We start from the raw sequence: 18,081 nt of genomic DNA, 5'->3' as shown, positions 1-18,081 counted from the left end.
TGGGGATGCTGGGATTGTTCTCCTAAGAGTCAAAAAGTGTGGTGCTGGAAAAGCACAGCCGGTCAGGCAGCATCCAAGGAGCAGGAGAGTCGACGTTTCGACCATGAACTCCTCTGAAGAACTTATGCTCGAAGCGTCAACTCTCCTGCTCCTCAGATGCTGCCTGACCGACTGTGCTTTTCCAGCACCATACCTTTTGATCTCCAGTATCTGCACTCCTCACTTTCTCCTTGTTCTCTTAGAAGTAGAGTTTGATTAGAGGTGATTTAATGGAGATTTTGACAAACACAAAGCATTCAGCAGAGTATATAATGAGAAACAATTTGTAATGGCTGAATGGTTGATAGGAAAATAGCACAAGTTTAAGGCAAATGAACCAGAGATAATTTGTGCAAAATCTGTTTTCTTTTTACAGAAGCAGTTAGGAATTGGAAGTTGCTGTCTAATGTGTGGTGGAAGTAGATTTGGTTGCAGCTTTTCAAAAGCCATTGTATAAATATTTGGAGGAGAAAAATGTAGGGTTATGGGGAAGCGTGGGAAGAGAATGGGACTAACTGGGCTTCTCTGAAAAATCTAGACTGGACAAAAAGCGAGTTAGTGTGGGTACTAGAAACCTTAAATAAAAACAGAAAGTGCTGCAGAACAACAGTTCTGGCAGCAAAATGTCGTGGGTTGTAAAGTATAGAATGGGGCCATTTGGCTCATCATGTCTACACCAGTCATCAAGCATCTACCTAATTCTAATCCTATTTTCCACCTCGTGTGCTATGGTATTTCAAGTGCTCATCTAAATGCTTCTTAAATGTCCGAGGATTCCCACCTCTACAACCTTGTTAGGAGCAAATTCAAAATACCCACCATCTGCAGGGTGAAAATGCTTTTCTTCAAATCCATCTAATGCTCCTGCAGCTTATTTTCAAATGATGGTGTAATGATTGCAATGTGGTCAATCTGCTGGACCTCATAGACTTCGAGTTCCCTGACTGACATATGAAAAGGTTGAATGTCACAGATACTGACATTCTGGTACTTGACTCTGACTGAAGTCAAGGACTATTCAAGTGTAAATAAAAGGTCACTTGGTGATGGGATACCAACCTCTGTGGAAATTTTTTTTAGGTGTTGCCTGGTTATTGACCCCTCTACCAAGGGGAAAGGTTACTCCATAACTATGTCCCTCATAAATTTGTATACCTCAGTCAGGTCTTCCTTCTCATCCTTCACTACTCTAAGCACAACAATGCCAGTCAATCTCAAACAAAACAGAGAACACATGGATGCTGGAAGTCTGAAACAAAAACAGAAATTGCTGGAGAAAATCAGGTCTGCAGCTCTTGTGGGAACAAATCCGAGTTAATGTTTCCAGCCCTGGTGACTCGTCAGCAGATACTGCCAGACCTGCTGAGTTTCTCTGGCAATTTCTGTCTTTGTTTCGGTCTCTCTTTTTAGCATCCAAGTGGTGAGAGAGCAAAGCTGAATTAATGTTTCCACTGCAATGTGGTAGTTATTTGGAACTGAACTTCAGACTGTCCACAGCCACCTGATGAAATAACAGCGCTCCAAAAGCTAGTGCTTCCAAATAAACCTGTTGGACTATAACCTGGTGTTGTGTGACTTTTAATTTTGTACACCCTAGTCCAACACTGGCATCTCCAAATCAGACTGAATGGCCTCCTCTGTGCTGTGTTGACCTACCATAGATGAATGAGTTGGATCCAAGGGTCTGTTTCTGTGCTGCACATCTCTATAACTCTCCCTGCACCTGCCGAGGGGGTGCAGAACTCTCGAGGAAGCTGACACCAGATTGCAGTAACGCCGCCGGGTCTCGCGGTGGCGCTGCCGCTCCCTGTATGAGCGGCGGTCGCCTCTCTTCCGCTGCGGTAGGTGTCGCTGCGCCGGGAGAGTGGGAGGAAGAAGGCGGGGCTGAGGGGGTGGGCGCAGGCCGGGAGGCGGAGACACAGGGGCAAGTCCTGCCGGATGAGGCAAGCTTGGCCGCTGCTTTGATTGCGAACCAGGGGTCAGTCAGGAGAGTGCGTGAGAATCGGAGCGGCGGCACCACCACCGGGGACAGCGGGCAGACGGAGCGGATTCCGGAGGGAGAGCGACATGGAGACGCGGGTGAGTGTGAGGCACGGAGGGAGGGGAACGGCCGGCGGGGGGTGGGGGGGCGCACGGTCGCCCGGGCAACGTCCAACGTCTCGCTTGGTGACGCGATGTCGGATGACGTCATATCGATGACGTCATATCGCTGCCACCGCTGGTGTAATGTCACCGCTCGACTCCCCCATCCCCTTTCATGGGCAGGACCATATTCTCTCCCCCCTCCCCCCTCCTCCCTTGGGGGAGGGAAGCCCCCTCCCTGGGTCACTGTGTTACCATCACACCCCCCCCCATCCCCTCCCCCCCCAGTTCAACTCTACAGGTTTGCAGTGCACAGCATGATACAACAAACAAAGCAGTCTCACCATACCCCCTCCCCCCTCCACCCAAAAACCTGAAAGATGATGCAAACCAGATACAAAAATGGAAATTGCTGAAAAAGCTCAGCAGTTCTTGCACACCGCACCTGCAGAGAAATCAGAGTTAACGTTTCGGGTCTTGTGACTCTTCCTGGAAAACAGAAAATTGACTCCTCCCTGTGTATCTTATTTTCTGGAAAAGCACAGCAGGTCAGGCAGCATCCGAGAAGCAGGAGAATCGATGTTTCAGGCATAAGCCCTTCATCAAGAAGGGCTTTCCCTCCTTCACAGCCTTTCTGCTGCCATATTATATTCTTTTGCTTCCAGCCTTTGTTGTTCATCCATAATTTTACTGGAGAAGATGATGAGCCACCATCTTGAACCACTGCATCCGGTTTAGTTTAGTGACATCCACCATGCTGTTGTGAAAAGAGTTCCAGTGACAGTGAAGCAGCAGTAATGTAGTTCCTAGTCAGCATGGTTGATGGGGCATTTGCAGGTGGTGATGTTCCCATGTGTTTGCTATCCTTGTCCTTCTGGGTGAGGTTGGAAAGTAGGTTCAAGCCCCATTCTAGCATGTAATCAAGACTGAGACTTCAATGCAGCCCTGAAGGAATGTTGTAGGAACTTTCATTCAGATCAGATATGTGATCAAAGGTTTTATTTGAGGTCAACCAGCAAGCAGTAACTAAAATGAATTTAATAAAATATTTAACTCTTCCGTAGCCTGGATGTAAATTTCTTTGTTACTGTATTTCAGTAGTGGTTGTTAGTTGGAAAGATTTTCTTCCACTTTGTGAGCTGCACTTTGTCTCACTGCACAAAAGAGTCTCTCATTGGTGACTTCATTTCATGTGACTCAGTTGGTGTCTTGTGGGATGTGTCATATGATTACAAAATTGAATACAGTACCCACAGAGACAGGATAGGAAGAAACAAAGTGTCTGCAGCATTCGGCTTTTGTTCAAAACAATGAGTCAGGTATTAGATTTCTTTCCTTCTCATATCTTTCTGAAAGATATTAATTTGTTTGAACAGTGCAACTGCTAGTTTGGTTATATCTTGTCAGATGTATAAGAACGGTTAGTATGGGACTGTTTCTATGTTTTATTAGTTGTCTTGTGGTGATGAATTTGGCTTTTGCAACAAAGATAAATAGGGCAATCTTTCAGTATCTGGACCCTGTACGGGCTGTTTGGTCATAACTGTTCTTTATCCTGTCTTTTTACAATGCTGTAAAATATTTCCAACAAGAATGTTGCCAACAAACTAATCCACAGAAGACAATACTATTAGGATAGATAGCCAAGGGTTTTAGAGTCTAAGGAACTTTGTAAAACAGGAGTCAGTGTTAGTGGCCCTCCATGGTTCAATTAACCCTCAACACCCTTTCAGATTCAAAACCTAATTTCAGCTTTGACTTCCTTCCGCCAGAAGATATAGGGTCTGCAGAAAGAAACCATCAAACTCCTTTGATTGTCTTAAGACATGTAATTTGAATTGCCCTTTAATCTTCTGTGCTGGAGGGAATATAACTCAACTTGGGTTTCGTGCTCCTGCAATAGTGTTGGTCCAGTTAGTGGACCTTGCTCTCACTTTAGTCCCTGCTCAACAAGGATAGAGAGGCAGTCAGCAGCCACTGAAGGACCATTTTGAACTCTCCAAAACAAAGGCACTGTCTTTCCAGAAGTGTCCTTGACTGTAACCCACAGTATATTCCCCATCGCCATCTCAGCACAATGTAGTCTGAGGTAGAAAAGGCTACTTGACAGCTAAAAACAACAAGGCATCAGGCGGCGATGGAATCCCCACTGAAGCATGGAAGTATAGTGGAAAAGTACTCATTTCCTTTTAGTTGGAAGAAGGACAGGAGTTTTCAAATTTGCTGTAATTATGACCATCTTCAAGAAAGATGACCGGTCTAACACCAGTAGTTACAAAGGAATTTCCCTGCTGACGGCCAAAGGGAATGGAAATCAGAAAGCCCTCCTCAATCACTTTCTTCTGGTGACTGAAGAGCATTCAGAGTAACAATGTAGATTCCATCCTCTAAGAGGCACACAGATATGCTCTACAGTCTGGCAACTACAAGAGAAACACAGGGAGCAGCACCAACCCTTGTGGATGGCCTTCTCTGAGCTCAGTAAGATCTGTGACACTCAGCTTTGAGGTATTATGGAGTATACTCTGCTGGTTTAATTGCCCTGGAGGTTTATCGTCATCCTCTGCCTGCTCCATGATGACAAGCAAGCCGTGACCCTAAGCAATGTATTCGCCACAGATCCAGTTCACGTTCAGACTGGGTCAAGCAAAGCCATGTGAATGCAACATCCTTTTCTTGATCTTCCTTGGTGTGATGCTCCACTTTACCCTCAACAAGCTCCCTGCTGGAGTGGAGCTAATCCACAGGATAAATGGGCTGCTGTGCAACCTCAACCATCTGCAGGTCAGCTCCAAGTTTGTCTCATCCATTGCCTTTGATCCACAGGATGCAGGCAATGCTTGTGTTTACATTCTCAGGCTGAGCACCAAGCCATTATCAATGCCTTCACTGGGGCATACGAGAGCATGAGCCTTACATTAAGCATTAATAATGACAAAGTCCTCTACCAAACTGTTTCCACCACACTCGCACTGACAACAACCCCCACTCTACTTTCAAAATCCATGATGAGGCCTGGGATAAGGTAGACTGCTTTCCAGATTTGCTGCAAATGATCACTGCTGACCAGGTTCAACATCGCCTTCAGTCACCTGTGGAAGAGAGTCTCAGAAAACCAGCACGTCAGACCTGACACCAGGCTCATGGGCTATTGAGCAGTAGTGAGACCTGCCCTTCTTTAAAGCTCATGGACTGTTACAACAGGCACCTCAAACCCTGGAGAGATGCCTCTAACTCTGCAAAATCCTGAAAATCCATTGGTTGGAGAGTTGCATTAACGTCCGTGTTCTCACTCAGACCAGCATCCCCAAAATTGACACATTGACTGTGCTTGATTAGCTCCACTGGATGGGCCACACCGTCTGCATGCCTGACATGAGATAATGGATAAAGCTGGATAAAGCTTTGTCCATGGAACTCTCTCGCTGTGTTGAAGCTCCAGGAGGACGTGGAAATGCTCCAAGGGCACCCTCGCAATGTCCCTGATAAAGTGCAGCATTCCCATCGACTCCTGGGTTACCCCAGCCCGAGATTGGCCAAAGTGGGAGGAAAGCACCTGGGAATGCACCTGGAACCTCGTTGCGGAAGGCAAGTTGAATTCAGGTGTCGTCCGAGAAAGGAGTGTGTGGTGACCAATGTACCCCTCCAGCCCCACGATCTGTGACCGGGGGCTACAAGTCATGCATTAGACTCTCTGTCACCTGAGAACACATTTCAAATTTGGAAGCAAGTCATCCTCGACCATAAGGGATTGCCTAAGAAGAAGGAGGCAAGTCAGTCTGCACAACTTCCTCACAGAAATACCCCCCAATAAGAAAGGGAAGGTTGTGTTTGGGACCTGAGCTGCTCACATTTATGGCTATATCACATGGCCTTAGCTGAATATGCCAAGAGAAACCAGGGCAAGCCACGGATTACTTGAAAAAGATGTGCTGAATTTTGATTGTGTGGATGGAAAATACTGTTCGTGTGTAAAGTAGGAAACATCTCCTACACAGCATAACCAAATTTTGTCTGTTTCCAATTACTTTCCAGGAAAATGCCAGTCATCTGTGATCCACTAATTATTATTTACTACACCCGAATCCAAAGGATCTTGGTTTAACCCCGAAGTAACATTTCCTGCTTTGTATGTCATTAGCTACTCTGGGCAAACCCTGATTAATACTGTGGGACTAAAGTAATTTTCAAATCTTTAAATTGTTTTTCATGTGTGGCACTAAGTCTTTGCAAACTGTTTCTAGGACTTCTGCTTTGCTACCTTCAAACTCAACACTTAAAGTTAGTTCTAATGATCTGTTTTTGAAAATAAATAATTGTAGCTAGCTGGTATCTTCTTTCTATTCATCAAAAATAGAATTTAACAATTTGTTACTTGTCAATGTTACTCCTTTCTCTCCTACTACTTGCTCACAGTGACTGTCTCTCCATTTCTGAGCTATGCTGGTTGCGATGAGCAACGTAGAAAATTCAGATTTAAAGAGAGAATTCGGGGTACCACTGCACACCCAGCTTTGATTCTGTTTCTTACTGCGTGTTGTAGGTTTAATTGTGTGGAGAAGTGCACGATTCAAAGTAAAAAGTCTTTGTTACCTTCTGTGCTGCTGTGTTGGCCATTCACCTTCCACTCTTTGTAAACTCCATCTCACATAAAACTCATGTAAGTTGTTGTCTTAACTTGCAGCAAGTCTTATTCACACATTCTCCCCAGTCTCTCAGATTTGCTTTGACTCCCAGTCCAGCAACTCTTTTTGAATTTCAAACTTAGGTCCTTGTCTTCAAATTCCTTCATGATGCTTCCCTATCTCTGTAATCAGTCCAGTATCACAGCTTGAAAATCTGCATACGCTTTCAATTCTGGCCTCCTAAGCAACCTTGCATACTGTTCCTTCACCCATTGGCGGTGTTGGTGCATTGACACTCCTGTGAATTCTCTGAGGTCTTTTACTTGCATTGAAAGGGCTGTATAAATCCAAGTTGTTGCAGTAGTAATCTTGATTTATTTAAGTACCGAAAAGGGACATTATGTTGCTGAAAGGTGCTTTGCTAGTTTTACAAGATTAGGTTTCACACTTCTTCATCTGCTTGAAGCTAAAGTCTGATCCGGTTATGTAACAGATAACTGGAGCTGGCATCAGTTAATTTAGTTATTCAGTTAATTGAACAAAGGTTTGTACTTGTTTCCTCCTCTTTGCCACGACTATTGCTGGGAGATAGGGAATTGGAGGAGGCTGGACAGGATAGGGTTAATGCTGAGAATGTTCCCCTCAGAAGGGGATCAGGACAAGATCCTAGTTTGAAAATGAAGTGTTGCCAATTTAACTGAAATGAGGAAGAATTTGTTCCTGAAGATTGTTAATCTTTGAAATTCTGTTCCATGGAGACTAGCGGAGGTTTGGTTGTTGACTGAATTAGAGGTTGAGTTAGTTAGATTTTGGATGGATAAATGAATTGAGGGTCATTGGAAAAGGCAGGAACGTGGAGTTAAGAGCACAATCACATCAGCCATGATCATATTAAATAGCAAAGCAGGCTGGAAGGAAAGAATGGCTTACCCCTGCTTTTATTCTTAATCCTACTCCTGCTGAAGAAGAGTCACAGGATTTGAAATGTTAACTCTGCTTTCTCTCCATAGATACTGCAAAACCTGCTGAGTAACTTCAGCAATTTCTGTTCTTGTTTATTTCTGCTCTTAATTGGCATGTTCATGTGAAACATTGACAAGACTTTGAGATCAGGGAATTGGATTTGGTTGGATATTCCTTTCACATAGCTGGCAGGCCCATAATGGGCTGAATGGCTTCCTTCTGAGTGTAGATTTCAATGGAACCAGCCGACTGATTTTCTTGAAATGCAGTATTTTACTGGAAGTTGAGTTTGGGAGATTGTTGAGTCATATTGTTAAAAGTAAGGATTTGAGGTGGTATTTTTTATCTTTGTATAATATGTAACTTTAATGGCCAGTCACAAAGTATTTACTCCCCCACTGACAGCACAGTGTGTGCCATCTACAAGAATCAATACATCAACTCGCCAAGGATCCTAAGACAGCACCTCTCAAACTCTAACGTCTAGAGGGACAGGAGCAGTTGAAACATGAGACTGCCACCAACTGCAAGTTCCCCTGCAAGTCACTCACCATCTGATTTGGAAATATATCATCATTCCTTCAGTGTTACTGTATCAAAAACCATGAACTTAATAGCACTGAGAGTGTCCCTACATCAAATGGACTGCAGTGGTTCAAGAAGGCAGCTCAGCATCATCATCTCTGGGCAATTAGAGATGGATAACAGATATTCTTCCTGTCTGCGATGTTTATATCCCAAAATTAAATAATTGAATAACAAATCAGGGGTTAAAGAGAGGAATGTTTCATGTTTGTTGGTAGGACGCAGTGATGCTGTCACTGATAAACATGTTGTGGCATTTATGGAATCACTTCCAGACTCTGGTCTCAGTGTGACATGGAAAATGTGGCTGTGTGACCTCTTCTGTGTGGATATACATTTATAAAATATTTATATATAGCTATTTATCCACTTCTGTTTTGAAAGTTATCTTTCCATCTGTTTCCATTGCCCTTTCAGATACCAAATTCCAGATCATAACCATTCTCTGCATAAAACAAAATGTATTCCTCCCTCTTGTGGTTGATTGCCAATTAACTAAAATTTTTGCCCTCTTGTTTACTTACAATCCTGCCAGTAGAAATAGCTTCTGCTTATTCATTCTATCACAGCCCCTTGTGATGTCCTCCATTCTTCTTTCAGTTCAAGTGTTGGCTGTGGTTCAGTTAGTAACACCCATACCTGAATCAGAAGAGTTGTGTGATCAAACCCCACTCCAGGGAATTGTACAAAATACAGGCTGGCACGATAAATTGGTGTGGGGCGGTGTGCACTATTGTAAGTGTCATTGTTTGAAATTTATAAATTGCCAGCTGTAGTGAGGTTTGACCATTTCTGCATACATTTTAACATGGATGCTAGCTCTATATACTTGTAATCTTCCATCTTGACTTTTTTGAAAAGAATTGCTTGTCATTGATGTCCTGAATTTTCACTTCATATGTACTTTGATACGAGAATCCTGACCCTGTTTTGAGTAACTCGAAGAGATAAGTTCTGAGAAAAGATTGCTTAATTTTTTTTTATTCAAGAAAAATGGGTGTTTCTGGCAGGTGACAATTTCTTACCACCCCTAATTGCTTTGGAGAGACTGATGGTGAAGTATTGACTTGAACTGCTACAGTTCATGTGGTGTCGGTAAACAAGTTAGGGAGAGCATTCAAGGATAATGAGCCAGTGACTTTAAAGGGACCCTGATAGAGTTCCATGTCAGGATGGTAAGTAACATGGAAGCTTGCAGGTGGTGAATTACAGATGGGAAATAAATGCTGGCCCAGCCAGTGATGCCTGCATCCCATGAACAAACACAAAAAAAATCACATCCTCAAGTGTTTGCTATCAATGTGTTTGTTAGCTTGTTCTCTCTCCATGGTTGCTGGCTGACCTACTGTGATCTTCAGCATTTTTTGTTCTCATTTCTGAACTCAGTTACTTTCAGCTACTTCCTATCTCCATTCTGTCATCAGTGACTATGTTTTTAAACCATTTGCAGGTGTTTCTCACTGCTGTGTTGCATTTGCCAGCTGCATTCCATTATGGTTTATCAGTTTCCCAATCCCAGTCCCTCCTCTGATGTCCCTCGTTTTGTGAAATGTGTAGTGAAGCATAAAAGGGGAACTAAGACTGCATGAGATGACCAGGCCAAGAACAGTTTGTACAATATCTTTTCTTAGGCATGTGACCTTTGACAGATACTCCTCAATCCCATTCGCATTCTTTTGATTTTAGTTTTTATAAACTGCAGTAATACTCTGAAGGATGAAATCTGTGGGAGTTTTGTTTGAGTAAATAAGGAGAAACTGTTATCAGGTTCAGAAGGGCTTATAAATAGAGGTCACAAATTAAAGTATTTGGCAAAAGAGCCAGTGGGGAGTATTTTTTATGCTCAGTGAGTTTTCTGTTGTGGAATGTGCTGCCTGACTGGGTACGAGAAGTGATTCAATAAGAGCTTTCAAAAGAAATTTGGTGACATACTTGACCAGGAAAGAATTGTAGGGGAATGGAAAAAGAACAGAGGAATGCAATCAATTGTAAAACTCTTCTCGATCTACTCAAGCACCATGAGTTCAGTTACCTCCTGTAGTGTGTAATGCTGTGATAAGTAATCATTTTGCTTAAAATGAATCTTCTCTCTATTTTTTCAGTATTAACCTTTAGCAAAATAAATCAAGATAGTATTGTAGAGTTCTTGCCGACTTTACAAGTCTACATTTTCATGAACAAAGCCTGGTTTTGTTTGTAGGGGAGAATTGTGGAAGTTGATTGGGAAATTTCTGAAATTTTTTTTTGCTTTGAGTTATCAGATCACTGTTTTCAGTGGATGGCTTTGCTTTTAAAAAAAGCCCCTTTCTGTGCTAACTCCAGTACAAATGATGTAATGTTACAGAAGTGTTAGACTTATGCTAGTTTATATTAGTCTGTTGTGCTTGCTTTGGCTTTTTTTAAAGTGTTGGGAGCACATGCAAGTCACTGGACCAGGAAGTTAAAAAACAGATGCTACACCCTATGAAATGCTGCTTCCCCCACCCAGCACCCAGTGTAAAATAAACTTCCTTGTGCATCTTATTTAAACTTTTCCCCTCTCACCTTAAATGTATATCCTCTAGTAGATATTTCTACTCTGGTGAAAAGACTCAGACTATCCACCCTTTTGCGTGCTTATCACAATGCGATCAGGTCGTTCCTCAGCCTCTGACGCTCTAGTGAAAGCAATCCCAAGTTTGTCCTCCCTCTCCCGGTAGCTAATCCACTCCAATCCAGGCAACATCCTGGTACACCTCTTTTGCACCTTCTCCAAGGCCTCCATGACCTTGGCGGCAGTGAGGTTGGCAGCGTTTTGCTCCTGAAGCCAGGGCCCGGCCAGGCCACTATGCAGCAGAGCCGGCTATGTCCACATCACCTTGCACATTTTCATTGTTCAGTACCGTGACGTCTTCGTTGGTAGGGTCCAGGCCCTGTGCAGCCCCATATCAGTGGCCGGCTCTGGCTCTGGTGTTGAGCTCACAGAGGTTTCATTGTTGGTGGTGGAGGTGCCCAGAGCCAGGACCCTGGCGGCAGTGTTTGGAGTAACGTGGAGGGGGAGCAGTGGATACGAGACCAGGTCCACAGCTCCAGCTCAGATGCGACGATTGCCGGAGTGGCAGGGATGATGGAGGCAGAGTCTGTAACCGAATCCCCGGAACCTGTTAGAGAAACTCTGGTTGATGTCAAGCAGTGAACAGAGGAGCCATGGAAGGTAACAACACGAAGAGGGAAAGATGACCTCTATTGCAGTAAAATCTCGGATTATATTCAGTGTTTCAAGATGGCACTGGAGCACGGTGACACTGCGTTTTGCACGTGAAGAAACAGTTTTCACTATATTTTTATATAAAAATATATAAATCTAAATCTAAAACAAGTGTGGTGACCAGAATCGCACATAATACTCCAAATGTGGCCAAACTAAAATTTTACATAACTGCAACATGACTTGCCAACTTTTGTACTCAATGTCCTGACTGATGAAGGCAAGTATACCATATACCTTCTTTACCACCTTATCCACTTGTGTTACCTTTTTAAGGGAGCTATTGACGTGCATTCCAAGATCACTTGGTATATCAATGCTCCTAAGGGTCCTGCCATTTACCGTGCACTTGACTTCCCAAAATGCATCACCTCACAGTTGTCCAGCTTAAACTCCATTTGCCATTTCTTTGCCCAACTTTCCAACTGATCTCTATTGTGCGTATCCTTTGACAACTTCCCTCACTACCCACAACTCCTCCATCTTTCATGTTATCTGCAAGCTTACTGATCAGACTGCCTACATTTACATCCAAATCATTTATATATGTTACAAACAACAGAGATCCCAGCACTGGTTCTTCCGGAACACCACTAGTGACAAACGTCCAGTCAGAAAAACATTCCCTGACAATTACCCTCTGACCAAGCAATTTTGTATCTAACTTAACCAAGTCACTCTAGATCCCATGCGAGTTAATTTTCTGGACCAGCCTAGTGAGAGGGACCTTGACAAATGCTTTAGTAAAGTCCATATTGGAATGTGAGAATGTTAAAACAGATGTGTTCAGCTGCAACACTGAAAAGAACAGATGGTCCCACTGGAGCTGGGGGAGGGGAGAGTGGACATGTGACAGACAATGCAACAAGTAAAGCTAAAACAAAGGGAAGAAATTGGACATATCACCTGAGCTTCTGCCTTAGCCCCTTCCTGTCACCACAGCCGCGTGATCAGGTCCCCCTTGTCCACAATTTTCATCCCTCCAGTCTCCGCATTCAAACATCCTCTGCCATTTCAGACAACTCCAGTGCAAACTGGATGAATAGCATCTCTTCTTCAGACTAGGACTTTGCAATCATCTGGACTTAATACTGAGTTCAGCACCATCAAATTGTGAATTCACTCTCTTTTCTTCCCTTTCTTTTGGCTTTCCTTGTTGCATTCTCTGTCACCATGTCCTTTCTCCCCTTCTCCCACTCCAGTGGGACTATCTGTTCTTTCCAGTTTGGCAGTTCACCCCACCTGTTCTGACATTCTTACATTTTGATATTGTGTAAATACTGCCATCTCCGTGCGTCACATCAGCTCTGATGAAGAGCCATCTAAACTCAAAGCCTTATCATGCGCTCTCTCTCTCTCTCTCTCTCTCTAAACGGATGCTGCTTTATCTGCTGTGATTTCCAGCATTTTTTTTTTGTTTTCAGTACAGATGCCAGTATCTGCAGTTAATTTGTTCCTCCTTTACTAAAGTCAAACATCCATTGCCCTACCATCATTATTCATCTTTGTCACTTAAAAAATTCTATCAGATTTATGGGACAAGATCTCCCCTACAAAATACCGTAACATGCATTTGTTAGTAATCAGAACTGATGCTACATAGAGTTTGTATTTGTAATTCTGTCACTTCACTGCTGCTTGCTGCACTTTTGAAAATGAGATTTTAAATGTATGTGTCACACTTACAAGGAAGCATGCTTTTTCTTTGCGAAATAGCAAATGCTGTCATCTGACATGAGGCAGGATATTAACTTTATAGTGAGATTACCAAATAGATAGAGCCAAGATTGTGATTGTTTTCCCCCTGTATACTCCTGCTACCTTCCCATGTACCTTTACCATTGATCATTCTGTGAGGATACATATATCTCTACTCAGGGAGCTCCTATAGAAATGCAAACTGGAGTTGAATCCGTTCGAACAGAATATTTGGATCTGGGGCTGTGAAAGGTAAATGATGATGTTGAATGAGCATGTTGACAGTTTTGTATAATTGTGAGAGTTCTTTTGTCGTAGATTTCAGACCCTTTTACAACATAAAGGCTGATGAATGCAAAACAGTAGAATGGAGTTGTGTTCACTGACCAAATCTCTAAGAGGTGACAGCAGCTGCCATTCACAATTTCAGAGTGGCCCCAAAGCATTGAATAACTGTACAACTGAAATGTAGCGATTATTGGCATCTGGGAAGTAAGCAAGCTCCCTCAGACAGCCGTGTGATAACCATCAGAGAATCTGTTTAGATTTAGGCTGATTTAGGGAATAAATATTGACTGGAATACTGGGGATAATTCCTGTAATCTTCTTCAATCTGCATTATGGGATCTTTTGTGTCAGACTGAGAGATCCTGTCTACCCTCAGTATAAGGTTAGAAGTCCAACAGGTTTATTTGGAAGCACTAGCTTTCGTAGCACTGCTCCTTCATCAGGTGGTGCTTCCAAATAAACCTGCTGGACTATAACCTGGTGTTTTGATTTTTAACCATGTACACCCCAGTCCAACACCGGCACCTCCAAATCATCGCTCTCAGTATAGCATCTTGTGTGAAAAGCAACACCTCTGACATTGCAGCATCTCTTTGGTATTGGCACTGGAAGTGTCAGCAAAGAATATATGCACCAGTCTTTGGGGTGGAGACAAAAGGGGTACTCACTGAGTCACAGGTTGTACCTAAGTAGCATTTCTAGTAGAAACACTGATATTTTGAGGGTGAACTTGATATCTTGCATGTGAGAGAGTTATGACTGTGTCTTTACTGTATTTTACTGTCACTCCCTTAACTAATGCAGATTGTGATCTGACTTGTGAAAAACCAAAAGCAACTGTAAATTAAGTCAGTGGAGTGACAGTGTAGTTTTCATATCAGTTATTCTCATCTTCACTGGGTTTTTATTTAGCAATAAAAAGATTGTAGAGCTGCATTGATCTAATCATCAGGATCAATGTGCAGTGTGCACGTAATATTTGTATGTTGCTAGGTGTTGAACAATGACTACAAAGGTTATGTGGCCATATTGGCCATTATAAATAGTGTGCAATGCACAATGAAGAAGCGTCACTGGTTTGCAGTGACTGCATGTGTTGTTTTATAGATGTTTTTGAACTTTCCACTGTCTTGATCAATGTCCAACTCCAAGTTGCCACAATCTCTTGCTGCTTGCAGTCTCATGGCAAGAAAGTATTTGAACATTTTTTTTCATCAGATCAAATGTTGATATTTAGGGAATATTTTTAATTAACTTGTACATTCTTGCCCTTGTTTTCACATTTAATTGGATATCTTGCCACGCACATCTCTGACTTATCACTTCAATGTCCAGCATGCTCATTTTGTTCTTTACATTTTTTTTTCTGAGAATTTGAAATGTATAAAAAGTGTAGGGGCATTCTGAAGGAAATCTGGAAAGCAAAGAGAGTTTATGGTATAGCCTTGGCAGATATGATTAAAGTTTATCCAAAAAGATTCTACAAATACATTGAGAGCAAGAGACCAGGACCCCTTAAAGATGAATGAGGTTCACAAGACATAGGAACAGAAATTAGGCCATTCAGCCCATTGAGTCTGCTCTGCCATTCAATCATGGCCGATAAGTTTCTCAACCCCTTCTCCTACTTTCTCCCTGTAACCTTTGATCCCTTTTGTATTGAACCTCAGGAGATGGAAGAGATATTAAATGAATATTTCATGTCAGTTTTTACTGTTGAGAAAGAAACGGAGGCTGGACAACTCCGTTCACATTGCAGAAGAGGAACTGCTGGAGGTCTTAGAAAACATAAAGGTAGATAAATCTCCAGGACCTAATCAAGTGTATCCGTGGCCATTGTGGAAAGTTAGGGAGGAAATGCATTTGTATCATCTGTAAACATGGGTGAAGTACTGGAGGCCTGGAGGGTGGCTGATGTTGTGCCATTGTTTAAGAAAGGCTGTAAAGAGAAGCCTGGAAACTGTAGACCTGTGAGTTTGACATCAGTGGGTAAGTTGTTGGAGGTGATTCTGAAAGATAGGATTTACATGCGTTTGGAGAGGCGTGGTTTTCTGCGAGGGAAATAGTGTTTGGCAAACTTGATTAAATTTTTTTAATGAAGTAACCAAAAAGATTGATGGAGGCAGAGTGGTAGATATTGTTTACTTGGACTTCAGTAAAGTCTTTGATAAGCATTGTAGACTAATTAGTAAAGTTAGATCACATGGATTCAGAGTGAACTTACCAATTGCATTCGAAATTAGCTTTATGGTAGGAGACAGAGGGTGGTGGTGGTGGAGGGTTTTTTCGGACTGGAGGCCTTTGACCAGCAGTGTTGGGTCCACTTTTGTTTGTCATTTATATAAATGATTTGGATGAGAATGTGGAAGGCATGGTCAGAGGATGACACCAGATTTGGAAGTATTGTTGACAGTGAAGAAGGTTATCTAAGATTACAAAAAGATCTTGATCAATTGGGTCAATGGGCTGAGAAGTGGCAGATGGAATTTAATTTGGATAAAGGTCAAGTATTTCATTTTGGTAATATATTTCATTTTGGTAATACAAACAAGGACAGGACTTATACAATTAGTGATAGGGCCCCGGGTGTATTGTAGAACAGAGAGACCTAGGGGTTCAGTGACGTAACCTTTTGAAATTTGTATTGCAGCTGATTAAGAAGGTGTTTAGCACGTTTTCCTTCATTACTCGGACCTTTGAGTATAGGATTTGGTATGTTATGTTGAGGTTGTACAGGATGTTGTTGAGGCCTTTTCTGGGTTACTGTGTTCAGTTCTGCTTGTCCTGTTATAAGAAGGATGTTATTAAACTGTAGAGGGCTCAGAAAAGATGTTGCTAGGGACGGAGGGTTTGAGATATAAAAATATACTAGAAAGCCTGGGGCGTTTTTCACTGGAGTATATAGGAGATTGTGAGATGACCCTGTTGAGATTTATCAAATCATGAGGGGCATAGATAAGGTGAATGACAACGGTCTTTTCCCTGGGGTGGGGAAATTCAAAACTAGGGGACATATTTTTAAAGTGAGAGGAGAAAGATTTTAAAAAGGACACAAGGGGCAACGTTTTTTAACACACAGGGTGGTTCATGTGTGGAATGACTTCCAGAGGAAGTGCTGGATGCAGGTATAGTTACTATATTTAAAAGATATTTGGATAAATTCATGATTTGACAAGGTTTGGAGGGATATGGGCCGAATGCAGGCACAGAGGACTACTTTAGTTGGAATATGGTCAGCATGGACTGGTTGCACTGAAAGGATTGCTTCCATGCAGTACGACTCTGAGAACCTTAAAGCTGTACGGTTTGGAAACGACTTCTGGTTTGTGCAAACTGGGGTTCTTAGAGTCCAAAGTTGAAAAGTGTAGCACTGGAAAAGCACGGCAGGCCAGGCAGCATCCAAGGAGCAGGGCAATCAATGTTTCAGGCGTAAGCCCTTTGTCAGGAATTCCTGATGAAGGGCTTATGCACGAAACATCAGTTCTGCTCCTCAGCTGATGCCTGGCCTGCTGTGCTTTTCCAGCACCACACTTGTTGACTTTGATCTCCAGCATCTGCAATCCTCAGTTTCTCCTACTTAAGAATCCATGGTTATCTTAGACTGTAAGACATGGAAACAGATGTAGGCCTGCGCTCTTACTTAATAAATTCATGGATAATCTGTTAACTCAAATTCACTTTCCTGTTCTTTCCCCATAACCCTTGATCCCTTTACTGATTAAAAATTTATCTATCTGCCTTGAATATACTTCTTGACCAAGCCTTGGCAGCCCTCAGCGGTCAAGAATTCCAGAGACTAACTATCCTGTGAGAGAATAAATGCCTCCTCATCTCTGTCTGAAACGGATGATCCCTTACTCTGAAATTATGACCTCTGGTCCCAGACACACTCACAAGGGGAAATAATCTGTTAACATCTACTCTTAACAAGCCCTCGAGAAAATCTTGCATATTTCAATAAAGTCACCTCTTAATCTTCTAAGGTACAGGCCTAACTTAACTCAACCCTTCCTCTTAACGAAATCCCTTTCTGCTAGGGATTAATCTAGTAAAACGTTTCTGGATTGCCTTCAATGCCAGTACATCTTTCCTTAGCTAAGAAGACCAAAACTTTTCACAGTATTTTAGATGTGGTCTGACTGGCTGCTTTGAATAATTTTAGCAAGATCTCCTTTTTATACTCCATTCCCTTTGAAATAAAAGCCATTTGCTTTCCCTGTTAACTGCTGAATGAATGCTTGCATGAGGCCCTCCAAATCTCTCTGCTGCTGCTTTCTGCAGTTAAATAATATCCAGTTTCTCTGTTATTCCTGCCGTAATGCGCACCCTCCTGTTTTCCCACAGTATGTTCCACCTGCTAAGCTTTTGCACACTCCCGTAACCTGTCTTTATCCCCATACACACACTTTTTATATCATCCTCACTACTCGCCTTCTCACCTAATTTTGTCATCCTCAAACTTACCGATAAATGCTGACTTTGCAACAATGCTTACATCCCTCACATCCCACGAATGAATATTTTTAAGAAATGGCCTTCAGTGGTGTACTGATT

General features: G+C 42.5%; 1 protein-coding gene across 2 annotated transcripts in view; it reads left to right on the top strand.

Moving 5' to 3' along the window:
- The first annotated feature begins 1,926 nt into the window (after positions 1–1,926).
- The window catches only part of sgpl1 (sphingosine-1-phosphate lyase 1), a 71,919-nt gene continuing 55,764 nt past the window's right edge, over positions 1,927–18,081 (top strand). Inside the window, exon 1 of one of the 2 annotated variants that reach the window (XM_043679167.1) lies at positions 1,927–2,118. In XM_043679167.1, coding sequence (XP_043535102.1) covers positions 2,107–2,118 — 12 coding nt within the window. In that variant the 5' untranslated portion in view covers positions 1,927–2,106. Of the gene's footprint in view, positions 2,119–3,348; positions 3,441–18,081 lie in introns of those variants that run through there. The other variant, XM_043679168.1, reaches the window with a different exon arrangement.

The sequence above is a fragment of the Chiloscyllium plagiosum genome, chromosome 38 (genome assembly GCF_004010195.1).
Source record: "Chiloscyllium plagiosum isolate BGI_BamShark_2017 chromosome 38, ASM401019v2, whole genome shotgun sequence".
Classification (NCBI taxonomy): Eukaryota; Metazoa; Chordata; class Chondrichthyes; order Orectolobiformes; family Hemiscylliidae; genus Chiloscyllium; species Chiloscyllium plagiosum.
This window is presented reverse-complemented; position numbering and strand designations above follow the sequence as displayed.